Source organism: Sminthopsis crassicaudata, chromosome 3, assembly GCF_048593235.1.
Source record: "Sminthopsis crassicaudata isolate SCR6 chromosome 3, ASM4859323v1, whole genome shotgun sequence".
Lineage (NCBI taxonomy): Eukaryota > Metazoa > Chordata > Mammalia > Dasyuromorphia > Dasyuridae > Sminthopsis > Sminthopsis crassicaudata.
In genome coordinates, this window is record NC_133619.1 from 296,940,889 (window position 1) to 296,960,793 (window position 19,905).

The window sequence follows — 19,905 nt, forward strand, 5'->3', positions numbered from 1 at the left end:
CTTTACAAATATTATCTCATTTGATACCTCACAGTAATGTTATTATCCTATTTTACAGTTGACAAAATGAGGCAAATACAGTTAAATAACTTTCCTAGGATCACACAGACAGGAAGTGTCTGAGGTCAGGTTTGAATACAAGTCTTTCTAACTTTAGGCCAATAGCTCTATCCATTGCATCCTCTTGTTGTCCTTATATATTTGTAATTTCCAGTTATTGCTCCTACATATAGCCTCTGCTATATGGTACAACCCTTTCAATATTTGAAGACAATAATTCTTTTCCCTTTAATTACTTTCTTCTCCAGGCTCAACACTGCTAGATATTTCAACTGACCCATCTCTAAAAAGCATGGTTTCAAGAATCTAAGTCATCCTAGCTGCCGTCCTTTGTCAGAGTATCCAAAATTGCTGGAAAAAGCTAGATAGGATCTTATAAAGACAGAATATTTCCAGACTATTACCCTTCTTATTTTGGATACCACACCACTTAACGTAGCCTAAAATCACTTTATGTGTGTGTGTGTGTGTGTGTGTGTGTGTCTTTGTGTTAGCTCTAGCATATAACTGTGAGCTTATAGATATATATATGTGTATATGCATATATGTATAATATATATGTGTGTGTGTATTGTGTGTATGTACATGCAAACATGTTAGTCCTGGCAGGCGACTATGAGCTTACAGGGATATATTTGTGTGTATGTATGTGTATATGTATATATGTGAGTGTGTGTGTGTGTGTGTGTGTGTGGTGTGTATACACACACACGCATATATATAAACTTCAATTTAATCATATAACTAAAATCCCATCATTTACTTCAGCAGCAAGTGATTTTTTTTAATCTACATGGTAGAATTTTCATTTATTTCTATTAACACTCATCTGGTTAGATTCAATTCATCATTCTATCATCTCAGATTTTTTTTCTAGATTCTGCTTATGCCATCCACAATTAGCACCCACTCTCAATTTTGCTGAGAATCTTCTGAAAATAGGATAAATTTCAATGTACAACATATGATGAAATTTTATTATGTGAAAAGCTAGATTCTCTACATAAAAGGTTCTGTCTTAGGCTTTATCCTGCCAGTTCCTAATACCATCATGCATATAGACATATTGGCAGGAAATAAAATGTGTTTCTTTGAGAATATGTATTATATTCTTATAAAAGCATTTTCAAAATGTTAAAAAAAAAAGTTATAGATTATTATTGTTGTTTTTTTCAATTGTGACTGACTCTTCATGACCTCTTTTGGGGGTTTCTGGGCAAAGATACTGAAGTGGTTTGCTGTTTCCATTCCAGCTCATTGTACAGATGAGGAAACTAAGGCAGACAGGATTAATTGATTTGCCCAGGGTTAACCAGCTAGTGTTTGAGATCAGATTTGAATTCAGGCCTTTTGACTCCAGGTCTAGCATTCTATTCACTCTACCACTTAAGTGCTTCCTCCATACATTTCTATCCCCAAACCCACAACATTTGCAATCTATAATATTATGTAGTAACTAAAAGAGATAAGGAATGGCATTATATCTTGCTAAAGGGTAGCATAGATAATGAAGCAGTATCAATATTAAACATATATATGTACCAAGTGGTGCAGCATCTAAATTTTTAAAAGAGAAATTAAGAGAGCTGCAAAAAGAAATAGACAGCAAAACTATAATAGTGGGAGATCTCAACCTTGCACTCTCAGAATTAGATAAATCAAACCACAAAATAAGAAAGAAGTCAAAGAGGTAAATAGAATACTAGAAAAGTTTGATATGATAGATCTTTGGTGAAAGCTAAATGGAGACAGAAAAGAGTACACTTTCTTCTCAGCAGTTCATGGAAGCTATACAAAAATTGATCATATAGTAAGACATAAAAACCTCTAAATCAAATGCAGTAAGGCAGAAATAGTAAATGCATTCTTTTCAGACCACAATGCAATGAAAATTACATTCAATAAAAAGCCAGGGGAAAATAGACCAAAAAATTAATTGGAAACTAAATAATCTTATATTAAAGAATGATTGGGTAAAACAGCAAATCATAGACATAATTAATAACTTCACCCAAGAAAATGACAATAATGAGACATCATACCAAAATGTGTGGGATACAGCTAAAGCAGTAATAAGAGGAAGTTTTATATCTCTAGAGGCCTACTTGCATAAAAGAGAAAGAGAAGGTCAACAAATTGGGCTTACAACTAAAAATGCTAGAAAAGGAACAAATTTAAAACCCCCAGAAAAACACAAAACTTGAAATTCTAAAAATAAAAGGTGAGATTAATAAAATTGAAAGTAAAAAAAAAACTATTGAATTAATTAATAAGACTAAAAGTTAATTCTATGAAAAAAACCAATAAAATAGACAAACCTTTAGTAAATCTGATTAAAAAAAGAAAAGGGGAAAAGCAAATTGTTAGTCTTAAAAATGAAAAGGGAGAACTCACCACTAATGAAGAGGAAATTAGAACAATAGTTAGAAGTTACTTTGCTCAACTTTATGCCAATAAATTTGATAACTTAAATGAAATGGAAGAATACTTTCAAAAATATAGCTTGCCCAGATTAACAGAGGAAGAAGTAAATAGTCTACATAGTCCCATTTCAGAAAAAGAAATAGAACAAGCTATTAACCAACTCCCTAAGCAAAAATCCCCAGGGCCAGATGGATTTACATGTGAATTCTACCAAACATTTAAAGAACAACTAACTCCAATGCTAAATAAACTATTTGAAAAAATAGGGATTGAAGGAGCCCTACCAAATTCCTTTTATGACACAGACATGATACCTAAACTAGTTAGGCTGAAAACAGAGAAAGAAAATTATAGACCAATCTCCCTAATGAATATTGATGCTAAAATCTTAAATAAAATATTAGCAAAAAGACTACAGAAAATCATCCCCAGGATAATACACTATGACCAAGTGGGATTTATACCAGGAAGGCAGGGCTGGTTCAATATTAGGAAAACTATTAGCATAATCGACTATATCAATAACCAAATTAACAAAAACCATATGATCATCTCAATAGATGCAGAAAAAGCATTTGATAAAATCCAACATCCATTCCTACTAAAAAGCACTTGAGAGTATAGGAATAAATGGACTATTCCTTATTCGGAAAAAACTGTTGGGAAAACTAGAAATTAGTATGGCAGAAATTAGATATGGCTCCACACTTAACACCATATACCAAGATAAGATCAAAATGGGTCCATGATTTAGGCATAAAGAGGGAGATAATAAATAGATTAGAGGAACAGAGGATAATCTACCTCTCAGACTTGTGGAGGAGGAAGGAATTTATGACCAGAGGAGAACTAGAGATCATTATTGATCACAAAATAGAAGATTTTGATTACATCAAACTAAAAAGTTTCTGTACAAACAATACTAATGCAAACAAGATTAGAAGGGAAGTAACAAATTGGGAAAATATTTTTAAAAACAAAGGTTCTGACAAAGGTCTCATTTCCAAAATATATAGAGAACTGACCATAATTTATAAGAAACCGAACCATTCTCCAATTGATAAATGGTCAAAGGATATGAACAGACAATTCTCAGAGGAAGAAATTGAAACTATATCCACTCACATGAAAGAGTGTTCCAAATCACTACTGATCAGAGAAATGCAAATTAAGACCACTCTGAGATACCACTACACACCTGTCAGATTGGCCAAGATGACAGGAACAAATAATGACAAATGTTGGAGGGGATGTGGGGAAATTGGGACACTAATACATTGCTGGTGGAGTTGTGAAAGAATCCAGCCATTCTGGAGAGCAATCTGGAATTATGCCCAAAAAGTTATCAAACTGTGCATACCCTTTGACCCAGCAGCGCTACTACTGGGATTATATCCCAAAGAAATACTAAAGAGCGGAAAGAGACATATATGTGCCAAAATGTTTGTGGCAGCTCTTTTTGTTGTAGCTAGAAACTGGAAGATGAATGGATGTCCATCAGTTGGAGAATGGTTGGGTAAATTGTGGTATATGAAGGTTATGGAATATTATTGCTCGGTAAGATATGACCAGTAGGAGGAATATAGAGAGGCCTGGAGAGACTTAAATCAACTGATGCTGAGTGAAATGAGCAGAACCAGAAGATCACTGTACACTTCAACAACAATACTGAGAGGATGTATTCTGATGGATGGAAATCTTCAACATAAAGAAGATCCAACTCACTTCCAGTTGATCAATGATGGACAGAGGTAGCTACACCCAGAGAAGAAACACTGGGAGGGGAATGAAAATTGTTAGCACTAATATCTGTCTGCCCAGGTTGCATGTACCTTCGGATTCTAATGTTTATTGTGCAACAAGAAAATGATATTCACACACATGTATTGTACCTAGACTATATTGTAACACATGTAAAATGTATGGTATTGCCTGTCGTCGGGGGGAGGGAATAGAGGGAGGGGGGGTAATTTGGAAAAATGAATACAAGGGATAATATTATAAAATATATATATATATATATAATAAAAAAAATTAAAAAAAAAGAAATAATCAGGAGCATATATTTAAAACTGTCAGTAAACATCATATGTAATGGCAATAAACTGGAACCTTTTCCAGTAAGATCAGGAGTGAAACAAGGTTTCCCACTATCACCATTACTATTCAATATCGTATTAGAAACACTAGCCTTGGCAATAAGAGCCAAGAAAGAGATTCAAGGATTAGAGTAGGTAGTGAGGAAATCAAACTATCACTCTTTGCAGATAATATGATGTATACTTAGAGAACCCCAAAGACTCTGCTAAAAAGCTATTAGAAATAATTCAGAACTTTAGCAAAGTTGCAGGATACAAAATAAATCCACATAAATCCTTTGCATTTTTATACATTACCAACACAATCCAACAGCAAGAGATACAAAGAGAAATTCCATTCAAAATAACGGTTGATAGTATAAAATATTTGGGAATATATGTACCAAAGGAATGTCAGGAATTATATGAGCAAAATTACAAAACACTTGCCACAAAAAAAAAAGTCAGATTTAAATAATTGGAAAGACATTCAGTGCTCTTGGATAGGCCTAGCGAATATAATCAAGATGACAATACTCCCCAAACTGATCTATTTATTTAGTGCTATACCAATCAGACTCCCAAGAAACTATTTTAATGATCTAGAAAAAATAACAACAAAATTTATATGGAAGAACAAAAGGTCGAGAATTTCAAGGGAAGTAATGAAAAAAAAAAATCAAATGAAGGTGGCCTAGCTGTATCTGATCTAAAACTATATTATAAAGCAGCAGTCATCAAAACCATTTGGTATTGGCTAAGAAACAGACTAGTTGATCAGTGGAATAGGTTAGGTTCACAGGGCAAGATAGTGAATAAAAATAGCAATCTAGTGTTTTGACAAACCCAAAGATCCCAACTTTTGGGATAAGAATTCATTATTTCTCAAAAACTGCTGGGAAAACTGGAAATTAGTATGGCAGAAACTAGGCATGGACCTACACTTAACACCACATACCAAGATAAGATCAAAATGGGTCCATGATTTAGGCATAAACAACAAGATCATAAATAAATTAGAGGAACATAGGATAGTTTACTTCTAAGACTTGTGGAGGAGGAAGGAATTTGTGACCAAAGGAGAACTAGAGATCATTGTTGATCACAAAATAGAAAAATTTGATTACATGAAATTAAAAAGCTTTTGTACAAACAAAACTAATGCAAACAAGATTAGAAGGGAAGTAACAAATTGGGAAAACATTTTTACAGTTAAAGGTTCTGATAAAGGTCTCATCTCCAAAATATATAGAGAATTGACTCTAATTTATAAGAAATCAAGCCATTCTCCAATTGATAATTGGTCAAAGGATATGAACAGACAATTCTCAGATGATGAAATTAATATCTACTCATATGAAAGAGTGTTCCAAATCACTATTGTTCAGAGAAATGCAAATTAAGACAACTCTGAGATACCACTACACACCTGTCAGATTGACTAAGATGACAGGAACAAATAATGATGAATGTTGGAGGGGATGTGGGAAAACTGGGACACTGATGCATTGCTGGTAGAGTTGTGAAAGAATCCAACCATTCTGGAGAGCCATCTGGAATTATGACCAAAAAGTTATCAAACTGTGCATACCCTTTGATCCAGCAGTGCTACTACTGGGCTTACATCCCAAGGACAAGAAGGGAAAGGGACCTGTATGTGCCAAAATGTTTGTGGTAGCCCTTTTTGTAGTGGCTAGAAACTAGAAAATGAATTGATGCCCATCAACTGGAGAATGGTTGGGTAAACTATGGTATATGAATGTTATGGAATATTATTGTTCTATAAGAAATGACCAACAGGAGGAATACAGAAAGGCTTGGAGAGACTTACATCAACTGATGCTGAGTGAAATGAGCAAAACTAGGGGATCATTATACACTTCAACAATGATACTGTATGAGGATGTATTCTGATGCAAGTGGATATCTTCAACATAGAGAAGAGCTAATCCAATTCCAATTGATCAATGATAGACAGAATCAGCTACACCCAGAACACTGGGAAATGAGTGTAAACTATTAGCATTTTTTGTTTTTCTCCCCAGGTTATTTTTACCTTCCCGAATCCAATTCTTCCTTTGCAACAACAACAACAAAATTTGGTTCTGCACATATACATTGTACCTAGGATATACTATAACATATTTAATATGTATGGGAATGCCTGCCATCAAGGGGAGGGGGTGGAGGGAAGGAGAGGAAAATTCAGAACAGAAGGGAGTACAAGGGATAATGTTGGAAAAAATTACCTATGCATATGTACTGTCAAAAATGTTATAATTATAAAATTAATAAAAAATATTATGCAGTAACTTCAGCAGCTTAACTAGAGCCTCTAAGATTTCCAACTGTGCAGGACAGGGATTACAGTAGAAAAAAATAACAAAGAAATATGTCACTGATAGAGGCTATTGGCTTTGATAGTTTAAAATTCAGGGTGATAAACATTAGCTGAATGGCTACTCTGCCATCCTTGTTTCTGAGCTGTGATTGACAACTCCACAATCAGTTTTATGTTGTTTACCTGTAGATCAAAAAGTGTGTAGATTTTCTAAGCTTCTTATTTCCTCATTTACCTTCTACTTTTCCATTAACATATTTCCCAGAGGGCAGATAAAGGAAGAAGGTGTAATGAAAGGTAAAATTATAACTTCCAGGCTTATAGTCACATAGTTGAGATACATCAGGGAATTACTTTGAAAAAAGTGAAAAACCATTTTTACCTGTCAATCATGTTTCTCTTTTGAAGTAAATTGGGGTTTCTAGAATCCTAACAGCATAGATTTAGAACTAAAAAGACTATCTTGTTGAAACCCCTCATGGTACAGAAGAGAAAACTGAAACCTAATGATGAGCTCTTGAAAGTGAAAAGCATATATCTGAGTATAAAGGAACCAAATTAATTCAAATCCTAGCCCTAATATACAAATGCATAGTGCCTACCTATCCTCCATGAAAGGCAATGAGAGAAAATGTATAAAGTGAAGGCCCATTTCCAAAGCCAGTACTTTTTCCACAGTACTATATTGCTCCTCATCATCACCATTAACAACAGTGATGAGAGGAGCCCGGAAACTCTTTCTCTTTCTCTCTCTCTGACTTTGGGAATGATTCATGAGGTAGAGCACTTAAGAAGCTCCTTGAAGGAGAAATTCTCCTTGAACCCTGCCTCTGTGAGACCCGCCCCAGGCAGTCAAGGTAAAAATGGTTTATCTAGTGGGGCTAGTTGAGTCAGGAGCTGGAGAATTTCAACCCTATTGAATTAAAGATCAAACCTAGAGACACTCATTCAATTCTATTCAAAGTCCAGCTCAAGCTGTACCAGCCCCCATTAAGAGCAAACCCCAAGTTGTAGCCAAGGCTTCTATTATAAAAAGAGCCAACTTGGGGCTCAGTCCTGGCAGAGGACCTAGCATGCCATGCCATGGCATGCTATGCCAAGGAACCCTCTGCCTGCTGAAATGATACTCTCTTTCAGCATTACCCTCTCTTTATCTTCCTTACCTATTTTCCTAACAAGACTTTATACCTCTCTATCAGGATTTCTCTAGTAGAAAATTTACTTCTCTGTCAGACTGCCACTAAGGAATTCAGTCTTTTTATTCATGCATAGCAAAGGCTGACTTCTCAATGCAATAATAAACTTCTTTTTACTAGTCCAGCTTTTCGGGTTCATAAATTCCTTTATGAAGAACCTCTGCGCCTCCAGAAGAGGGTTCCCACAACTCTCTGCCATGCACCAAATTCTAAGGAGATTTAGGGGAGCCAAACCTCTTCATTTGGTTCCCTGAATCCTGAGCCTGCCATTATTCTCATCATCTAACTCCCTGACAACCAGGAACCCTAATCAGCATTAGCACCATCATCATTTTATTTAGACCTTTAATATTTTCAAAGGATTTTATTAGATCTGCACAATACCTAAAAAGTAGATATAAGAGCTATAATTATCCCTATAATACAGATTGGAAAACAGATGCTCAGAGAGTCTTTCAGAGTTTTGGAGTAGAGCTGCTACCTCTATTTTGATTAAGATATATGCAATATTTACTAAAACTTCATTGTTTTAAATGCCATTCATTTAGAATTCATGATGATTAATAAGAGCTAGTCTGTAGTTGACCTTTGGCATTTTTTTAAAAGATTTGATAAATTAATTGTATAAATAAAATTGCTAATGTTTAATCTGTTGAAGAAACCAGAAATTTAGCAGCATCATTTGCATATAAACAATGAATATGCTTATTTCAAATTTTTTTAACTATTAGCCTAGATTAAAGGTATATTTGGAAATAATAAAAATTATTCCCTTCTTTTTAAAAGGTCTATATTATTGATATGCTCACTGATTCACTTAATTAGTCCAAATTAGTGGTAGTTTAGAGGGAAATTTTTATAAATTATAATCATAAATTATATGCCAATAAAATAAGTAGCCTGGCATATGAATAAAGATCTGTTATTTATTCTATGACAAACTGAGTTCAAATACTGCCTCAGATATATACTGGATATGTCATTCTAGATATATCATTAAATATCAATAATATAGTCACCTTCTTGGTCTATATTTTTGCACATGGCTAATAGGGAAATTGTTTCGCTTGACTATATACATACATACATATATATTTTTAATGTATATAGCCAAGCAAAATAAAAGGCTTTTGATCATACTATGTATGTATATATATATACACACACATAAAAGGCTTTTCTTTTTCTTTTACAATTGGAGGAAATACAAAAAGTAGAGAACTGAATCCTTATTAATTAAAAATTTTAAAAAAGAAAAGTTCCCTACAAATATATATAAACACACATACATGTATGTGTGTGCAGATGTAGATATATATGAAAAAGATAAGTTGCAAAATTTACTTATGTTGGAAGGAGTTTCTTCATAAAATATTTCCCTATAATAAATAAATCAAGGTCCAAATCCCATACCATAAAAATTTGCTAGCAAATTCTAAAACCTATTAATTATCCGTGTTTGGGAATTGTCTTCTTTCTATTACTTTCAATAATAGTTAACATTTATATTACACTTACTATGTACAAGGCAGTTTTGCTAAGTACTTTTTAATTATCTCATTTAATCTTCACAATCTTGAGAGGTAGGTGCTAAAATATAACCAGAAAACAATATGTTTGTTAGAAGCATAAAATGTGATCTACAGTCATCCAAAATGGGGAGAAATCACCTGGAGTTTTAAAACTCTGGATTTTACTTACATTTAATCCTGCTTTCTTCCAATAATAGCTGCTATACTGGCTAACCATACATTTTGTTTTCTCTTTAAACTTTTCTTCAGAGTCATTAGACCACCAAGGATCGAGGTTTCCATTCTTATCATACTTTCTCCCTAATTGAAAAAAAAATAGAGAATGTTGGTGTTATGTAATAAAACTAATTTCTTCCCTGTTCTCTGTGGCCCATCCTTAGGCTACTCCCCAGCCCCTTTCCTGATTTATGGAAAACTGTGATTTAGTTGCCCAGAATAATTGAGCTTGCATAACCTTGGCAGATGTATCCCAGAGTGGGAATAGCCAGAGATGGGGACAAAGCAAGGTCAGAAGTATGATGGCCCAAGGCCTTTCCCTGTGTTTGCAAAATGCATGCTTAGGAAGAAAAGTTTCCAGAAGACAACTTCTGTAGTCAAGTCCCTGAGGGCAGTTAGTCTATTTCTCTCCAATGTTGGATGTGAGTTTAGGGAAATAAGGAGCAGATTGTAGAGGAAGTTGAATAAAAAAAAAAAATCCCCCTATCTTAAAATGGATATAGAATACACCTTTAAAATAACAAAAATGAAGAAAATATGGTAGAAACCCAGAAGAATAAAAGAAAAAGTACTGATCTGGAAGGCAGAAATACTAGTCTCATATCTTAGTTCTATAACATAACAATTATGTGACATTTGGTCTCCCTAAATCAGTTTCCTCAACTTTATCATTGTTCAAAAGCAGTACTAAGACATAAATCATTTTACTTCAAGGAATTCTTGTGAGGATCAGCCTTTGTGTAATGCATGGCAGAAAGAGGAGAGATGGAAGGAGGGAAAAAAGGAATGGAGAGATGGAGGAAGAGAAGGAAAGAAAAAAGGGGGAAAAGAAGGAGGGAAGGAAAAAAGGAAGGAAGCAAGCAAGGAAGGAAGCAAGCAAGGAAGGAAAGAAGGAAGGAAGGAAAAAGAGAGAGGAAGGGAGGGAGGGAGGGAGGAACAAAGGAACGAAGTTAGGAACAAAGGAACAAAGGAATGAAGGAATGAAAGAACTAAGGAAGGAGGAAAGAGAAGGAAGAAAAAGAGAGAAGAAGAAAGGAAGAAAAGGAGGGAGGAAGGAAGAAGGGAAGAAAGAAGGGAAGAAGGATAGAAGCAAGGAAGGGAGGAAGAAAGAAGGAGAGAAGGAAAGAAGGGAGGAAGGAAGGAAGGGTAGAAGGAGAGAGGAAGAAAGAAAGGAAAAGAGGAAGAAAAGGATGCAGGGAGAAAGGGAGGGAAGGAAAAGGTACCTAGTATGTTCCAGGCATATGCACATCATAATTATTATCTCATTTGATCCTTACAACTCTGAGAGTTGGGTATTATTAGTATCTTTATTTTAGAAATGAAGAAACTGAAGAAAACTGAAGTTAGGCAATTTACCCAGAGTCGCACAGTTAGTAATTAAGACTAAATTTTAATTCATGTCTTTGGGATTCCAGCTCTGTACTCCACCCATTGTGCCACCAGTTGCCTCTAAAAGGCCCTAGATCTGGAGTCTGAAGACCTGGAGTCTACTCATACTCCTGTGCCTTACTACCTTTGTGACCTTAGTCAATTTGTTTCCCTCTCAGGGCCTCAATTTCATTACTTCATGTTTGATGGTCTCAAAGGTCCCTTCCAACTCTCAATCACTTTTCAAGCTCTATAAAAAAGTCAATTATTACTCTTTTGTTTAGCTCTACAAGTAGTCTAGCTAATTCTGGATATTTTGCTTTTACCTGATGTGACTTGTTCAGGACAGAATGACTGGTTGTCATTCAACCAGTGAAATATTCAGCAAGCTAGCCATTCAGTTGTGCTACAGACCCTGGCTCAGTTCTACTGTAATATGTTTCTTCTAAGTCTCCAGGCACTAGGGGGCATATTGAACCTTTATTATATATCTCTTCCCAGTTGCCAGTAGGAATTGGAGGGCCATCTGCCCTATTTAGATAAGGGAGGTGACTGTATGACATAAACCTAGGGCCAAGATCCATAAAATTAAATAAATGAAAAAATGTAATCCTATATTTTTTCATTTCACTTATAAATTCTTTATCCTTTCCCATTTGAACAAAAGTCAAAATCTTAATGCATCTGAAATAGATTCAAGTTTCCTATTGAAAACACATGGATATATAATAATTAAGATTTAATGACATAAAGAATAATCATTAGCTTATCTCACAAATATGTCCTCTAAATAGTTCTGTTGACTAATTCAAAGTACTTGAGGTAAAGCTAGATACCAGAAACAGGGTGCCCACAACAACTACTTTGCCCCCAGATTTCTTTCTTCTTTGATTGAACTGAAGCCACCATTCTTCTTATGCCCACAAAGAAAACTGAATAATTCAATCAATCAACATGTAGAAGACACTATAAAGGACCAACTAGCAATCTCACTATCATAGCCACAGTAATAAAGTATAGTGAAAAAATATACTAGAAGTCACATAACCAAGAATATAGACTTCTCTAGGTATCTATTCTATCCGCTACTAACTCTGGGTTGGTTCTGGATTCTGCAGTGCCTTCACTGATATCTGAGGAGACATGGTTGTCAAGATGGTGGTAGAGGTTGACTTGCCTGGCGCATGATGCTTCATAGTTTAATGGAGTATAGAAAGTATTAAATCTGGAGTCAAAACACCTTGAGTTCAGATAACAAATCTGCTACTTGTTTCTTGTTTAAGTTCAGACACATCCTTGTTCCTCTCTGGCCCTTAATTTCTTCATGTATGATAAAATGAAGAAGTTGGACTTATATAGAAAACCATATTTAGATTTCTTATATAAAGAAATATAAAACAGAAAACTAAATACAAACTGAGACCCAGAAAGGCCTTAATTTAGAAAAGTCAAGATCATAGATAGTCATTCTGATTCCCTTTTGACATAGGATTTTGATGACTCTGGAAGGAAGAGTGAAGCTGACAAGTTTGCACAGCTCTGCCTCACTTCAATCTAGTTCAGATTCAAGACATCACCTTCATGACAGCATTGGTACTCTTTTAAAACAAAGAACAAACAACAATTTTCAACTTGAAAAACATGTGCAGAGTGGCCAGAATTAGGAAGATTTGAGTTCAAATTCATATCTAACAGTTAACTGCATGACCCTAGATTCTCATTAATTGCTGTCTCTCTGTTTCCTCAACTGCCAAATGAGAATTGTGAGTCAAGTTTTTGTTGTAATTGTCTCAGATTAAGTTCAGAATAGTTGCAGTTGCCTATATCAATGGAATCACAAGTACAGACTCCCATCCAAAAAAAAAAGTGATGAAATATAAAGAGACAATTACTTGGGAATAATGACAAATTAGATGAACTAGACAGAGTTAAGTAACCAGGATTTGTCTAAGGTTGGACTTGATCACATCACTTACTTAGGTGAGTGAGATCTTCAAGCTGACAACAAAGAACTGATGCAAACTGAATTTGGAAGTAATTCTCTAACTTCTGTTCAAGAGATGTCTATTCTACATCAAGTAGTCCTCTCAGTTTGACCACTGATCACAAATGGACAATCAGCACTCATGCCTTCAACACTATTCTAAAAAAAAATTGTAGAAGATGAAACATTACTTGCCATTGTTATCAAATCCGTGGGTAAACTCATGGCCAACAATGACTCCTATAGCACCATAACTCAGAGACCTATAACGTAGACATGTAAAGAAAAGAAAATTAAAAGGGTAAATCTCAGAGACCTATTTTTCCAAATATCAAATAATTCCCTACAATCAAACCAATTACAGTGAAGATAATCTAAAATAACCAATGCCCCAAAAATAGGAGAAAAAAGTTGAAATCAGTCATGTTTTTCTCATTGAAATAGAAAGAAAAATTCAAATCGTAAGACAATTTTAGGTACATATCTTGTATGGCAGTATACATACATACATACATATATATATATATACACATTGCATATATGTGTACATACATACACACAGTTCAGAATATATATAACTAAGCTTCCAGCAGGATTGAAAGGGTCTTGCCTCTTATCTAGCCATTTATTTTCTAGCTGAGAATTCATCAGAAAGACACTACAATATTAAAAATAAAATTGTTCTCCTAATGTAGTCAAACAAAAAAAGCAAGGATCAAAGATTAAAAGGGATCTCTATGTTGTCAACTCTAATCATTCTCCTTTGGCTTATGTGATAGACAGGCCTGCAAAAGCATTAAACAAATTTCCATTAAGTTTTCAAAAGGAGGTGTTAACACTTTCCTTCATCTTTGCAGAAGCCAAAGAAAAATTATATACAATCATATCTAATGCACTAGAAAGCCATAATTGGAGATTTAATCATCCTCCAAGTGGTAGATTATACCTACTTCTTGACTATTTTATTTGGTTTCTAACCTTCTGAAGAGGACAATAAAAAGCTGCTTTTAAAACTGTAATTCACGAGATGTATACCTTGAATTGGGGGCTAAAGTTGCCTAGAATGCGTTAGTATTTTGTTGTTTACTGCCAACACACCATCACAGACGTCAAAGGAACCTTGGATACAGATAATACCCATTACCCCACAAGAGCAGGCAGCTAAACTTTTTGAAGTAACATGTTATTACAGGACATAATGATCCTTAACATACTAATTGTTTGTCTTAACTGTACCCAAGGAAGTGTGCTCAGACTCAATTTTTCCCCTTGGTAGCCATTCTTTCCTTTGTGATTTCCTTCCTGCAAGGTAATTTGCATTTGATAAAATGTTTCCTACTGTTTTTTTCCATCATTCCAAACCTTCATTAAAGAAATAACAGTAAAATTATGCATTTCAATCATGAAGCTATCATACAATTTTACATAGTGCAGGCTTTTATCAACAGCAGTAAGTATCTCTTCCAAGGGCCTGGTATAGAGCTTTTCCTGATCTCTGCACCAAAGATAGTCTTTCCTTCAGTGAGTCTTGGTTCTATATGAGTGTCAGACTAACTGAATTGAAGAGGCAGCTCTCAAACAATTGTTCTGGAAGGGCAGGAGTACTTTAACACATTTCTTTCTGGAGCAACAAGTAGAAAAGAATACAAGTATAGTAAGTAGTCTTATAGAACTAGAGGAAGAAAGGCCTATTTAGTTAAATCTTATTTTACAGTTGAAGAAACTGAGGCACACTGTGTGGAGATTCTTGAATCTGTATGCAATCTTTCTATTTCAGAATCATTTAAGGATACATACAGACAGAGATTATAATAATAGATATAATTAAATGACATATGGGAATAAAAATATTCCATTAGAATAAATACATGTTCTCCTTTCTGAATAAAATCAGAAAATGTTTGAAATCAATAGATGTTATAAAAACATGTTCCTAAAATCTAAATATACTCACTCAATAGTGACTTGCTAGCTGGGGTAACATCATTTCCAGCAGAGAAAATCTAGCAAATTAAATGTACCACTGGCAGCTTTTAAAAACTAGTTTAAACAGTGCATTCAATGGTTTACTCATTTCTGGGCTGGTCCTGGGACTGAAAATAACATATCTTTATAGTGAGGCCTTCCGAATGATGTTGACACAGTGCTTAAAAGTACAAACAGATTTGTACCTCTTATTGAAATTTAAAATGTTCATTATTCCTTTGTTTAAATGCAAATTTTTGGAGGAGTTGTTAAGAATACTACATCAAAGATTAGCTTATCAGATTGCCTTACATTTTAGGTGTAACTGAGATAGAATGGGACAAAAGACAAAGTGAATTTGGATTTGGGGGTAAGAGAAGAAAAAGAAGTAAGGAGGGAAAGGTTAAGATCATGGACCTAAAGGGGCAGGCTTGTGCAGAAGACTAAAACGGGGAGGAAAATAGGAGGGACAGTAGGAATACAGGCAGCTAGGTGACTCGGTGATTAGAGGTCTGCACCTAGAGGCAGAGAAACCAGAGTTCAAACCAGAGTTCAAATCCTGACTCAGACACTTAGTAGCTGTGTAACATTGGGCAAGTCAATTAACACTGTTTACCTCAGTTTCCTCATCTGTAAAATGACCAGAAGAAGAAAATGATAAACCAGTCCAGTTTATTTGCCAAAAATAAAAAAATGGAGTCACAAAAATGTTAACATTGTTGAAACTACTAAGCGAAAACAAAATAGAACCACACCTAATGCTTAGAAATTAAAGTGGCAAGAAAGCAGTGGAAAACTAGTGGTAGGAAGATAAAAAACAAACTCTTCATGTCCACCTCACAATTTTGACTAAAGTGGCTTCAAGTTTTCAAACATATTTAATAAATACTAGCTGTGTAACTCTAGCAAAGTCCTTTAACCTAGAGGTATTCTGTTAAAAAATGGGTTGTACTTAATTGTCTCCAAGGTGCTTTCCAGCTTTAAAGCTCTGATCTTATGATTTAATCAAACAGTGATATTAAACCAGTAGAAATAGGGTCACTAAAAAGAATATAAGTATCTCTGTGTGCTACATGTGAGTTTATAAAATAATATGTTAACATTATCTAAGTCCAACTGGATTGTTTTTATTTTGTTACATTATTTTAAAATCTTAATACTTTATATATACAACAATTTATAATATTCAATAATCACATACAATATAGCATAATATATTTGTAATTAACATTTTAGATATTTGTTAAATATTTCCTCATTGCATTTTAGTCAGGATATTGCAAGGCACAATTAGCTAATCAGCTATTGTCTTCATATTTGCAAAGCAACCTGGGATTCTAGGGTCCCTTAACTAACAACAACAACAACAAAAAAAAAAAAAAAATAGAACAAGCTCAGGTTTGTGATATCAAAAGCAAAATGGTATCATTAAAGTTGCAGTCTCATTCCCCTAATCATTTTACCTGGCTTTAGGATGCTTGGAGGTCTCATAGACTTCTGTACTTCAAAAAAGACAGTAAGCATAGACAGGACAAGGAGGGGCTAGACAGTTAGCTACTGCTAGATTTAGGAGAATCAGTGGCAAGAACTCTAAGCTGAGACTCAGAAAGTTTCCTTTAAGTCCCAACTAAAATCCCATCTCCTACAGGAAACCTTCCCTAACCCTTCTTAATTCCAATGCCTTATCTCCACCCATTATTTCCTATTTATCCTTTATATTCCGTACTTTGTACATATTTGCTTGCATGTTATCTCCCTTTCTTTTTGTATCCTCAGTGCTTGGCATAGTACCTAGCGTATAATAGATGTTTAATAAATGTTCATTGAATGATGAATGAATAAAAGGAAAGAAACTTAAGCTTAATTCTCCCTTCAGACACTGATCTTGTGCAATTCATTTACCTTTTCTGAGCCTCGGTAACCCACTCTTTAAATAACAAATAAATAAATAAAAATAATACTAATGCCTACCTCTCTCACAGTGGTGTTGTAAAGAAAGTGCTTCAAGAACCATAAAGCACAATGGAAATAGGAGTTGATTCAGCCAACTATATAAATTATCAAAACACACACACACACACACACACACACACACACACATACACACAAGCATGCAGTACCCACAGAGTTGTTTTCATTTTTGTTTTTGTTTTTTAATTAGATCTGTGATTTCATTAGCATAGAGAACTTCCAGGGATGAATTTCCTCTACCAATGCAGATGGGCAACTTTTCTGAAATTTGTTGTTCTGGAGAGTTGCCTGGAATACCAAGAGTTTAGGTGACTTGCTCAAATTCACACTGTCAATGTGATCTAGGTCTTCCAGACTTCAAGTCCAGCTCTAAGACAATCAACTTAGTGACCAGCATCAAATATAAATGCTCCTTTGGGTCAGATATGAAATCTATTCATCCTGGGTTTCATGAAGTATAATGCTGGAATTCAACCCAGGAAGACCAAAGTTTAATATTTGCCCCTAATATTAGATATATGACCTAGGATAAGTCACTTAACTGCCCAGCCTGAATTTTCTTATCTGTAAAACTGAGATAATAATATCCATCACAAAGCTGATATGAGAATCCAATAAAATCACTTATATTAAGTGTTTTACAAATATTATTACTATTTTACTACATTCATTCATTCATTCAAGAAATTCAAAATACATTTACTTTGTTCTTTCATTTTATACTCCCTTTCTTGATGAATTCATTATTCTATCTTTTTTTTTTTTTTTTTAATTTACTCACCGTGGATATGCTGTTCCCCAGAAGAAAGGCTTTTGGAGTTCCCCTGCTGGAAATCCTAAGAGAAGAAAAATGAATTTAAATATCTGTACTTCTTTCTATCTGTATCCAAATAGTTTCAGACAATGGAGCTACTTCCAACTATAATTCTGCAATTTTATTTGAAAGCTATCAAAGAACCATCAAGATACCTTGTTTGGATATTTTAAACGACAACATTTTGGCCTGCTGGGACCTTTGCTCCTGGATCCTTTTGTTTTAGGCATTTGGCCAGCTAATAACTTTCCCTTGTCAAGAAGAAGACCCGAAATATCTTTGCTACATGTAAACAGCCCTACTTTTCTATGCATATTCTGGGCTATTTTAATCATAGTATTCCAAGATTAAGTCACCAAAAAAAAGAGAAAGAATCTTAAAAGCCTTTTATTGATCCAAAGCAGAAACCTAGGGATCAGTGACAATTGAAGGGTTGGTTTGTTATGAGGTTTTAAATTTTGTTTTGCTTCTTTTCAGAATGGGAAGAGATTGAACTCTATTTTCCTCCTCCATTCTTCCTTTAAATTTTACTTGATGTGAGTGAGATCAGAACTTAGAGACTGCTAGATGGTAGAGTGGAAAGAGTACTGGACCCGGTGTAAAGTAGTCTTGAGTTCAAAACCAGCCTCAAAATAGTCATTAGCTGTGTGAATCTGGGCAAACCACTAAACCTCTGCTTGCCTCAATTTCCCCTTCTGTAAAAAATGAAGATAAAAATAGCATCTACTTCTTAAGATTGTTATAAGGATCAAATGAGACAATATTTGCAAAAGCAATTTGCAAACCTTAGAGAGCTATAGTAAAGTTCACTATTATCCTTAACATGTGAAGAGGTATGTTACTATTTTAGAACAGCTGCATGAGAGGAAAACCCTTCATAACATTTCCAAAGCCTAAACCATTTCAGAATAACATCTTTAGTGTAATTTTTATCACTATTGTTCATAACAGCTAAACATGGTACAAGTTGAGGTTACCTTGGCTTCCCCATTCTTACCAGAGCAACTCTGGGTCTATACTTCTCAGAAATGTTCCTATGAATTTAATTAATCCCATGGCATGGGGTCAACAAATATGATATTTTCATGGAACCAATTAATGACATTGAGTAGGTTACATATTTTTATCACCAGATAGATTAATCTATCTGACATAAGGGAGGCAGTATAGTATAATAGAAAGAATACTAGACTTGAGATTCAGCAGTTGTGCCCCATCCCACCTAGACCCTTGGACAAGTCACTTAAATTCTCTAGACTATGGTTTCCATATCTGTAAAATTAGTATCTTGCATGGTTGTTGTTAAAATTCAAATAACATACTCAAGATAAAACGCTTTGGAAAACTTAATACCTGTGCCAACAGTACTAGCCACTATTATTATTTCTATCATTTCCATTTTTGTTGAAAGTGAGTATTTCATATTTCAGTATGAGTTTTCTAGGTGTAAAAACTAAATTCAAAAGGCAGACTCCTCAGTTCAGAATGTACTTTCCCTTATGTATTCATAATTTCTCTGATCCCCTCTCCATCTCTTTATTTCTTCTTGTTTTTCTCTATTTCTGGCTCTGTCTGTCTCTGGCTCTGCCATACTCATTCTCACTCTTCTTTCAATCATGCAGAAAATCTGTCAATCATGAATATCCTCTACTCAACAATTTAACAAATATTTATTCAGAAACTATTATGTGCAAGACAATGACAGGAACTGTGGATAGCAAAGGTGGAAACAAAAAAAAGTCACTTCCTGCAAGAAATTCACATTTTTTTTTAATTTTCAGAGATTGAAAATCTCTTAAAGAGGATATATTATCACAACTTTCATATTATTTATTGTCTTCCAAATATCGCTGACTTCTGCAAATCAGTCTTTCATCTTTTCTTTCAGCACTGTGTTTGCTTCAAGAATCTCTCCAAAATCCAAAACAAATGCAAAATCTCCATGTTTTTATAAAG

The 19,905-nt window shown here is 34.4% G+C and overlaps 1 protein-coding gene across 1 annotated transcript in view; it reads right to left on the reverse strand.

Moving 5' to 3' along the window:
• Positions 1-19,905, reverse strand: part of PHEX (phosphate regulating endopeptidase X-linked) — a 278,269-nt gene that overhangs the window by 18,400 nt on the left and 239,964 nt on the right. Inside the window, exons 16-18 of the mRNA XM_074300930.1 lie at positions 17,917-17,971; positions 13,395-13,462; positions 9,801-9,931 (exon numbers count right to left, since the gene is read on the reverse strand). Coding sequence (XP_074157031.1) covers positions 9,801-9,931; positions 13,395-13,462; positions 17,917-17,971 — 254 coding nt within the window. The remainder of the gene's footprint in view (positions 1-9,800; positions 9,932-13,394; positions 13,463-17,916; positions 17,972-19,905) is intronic.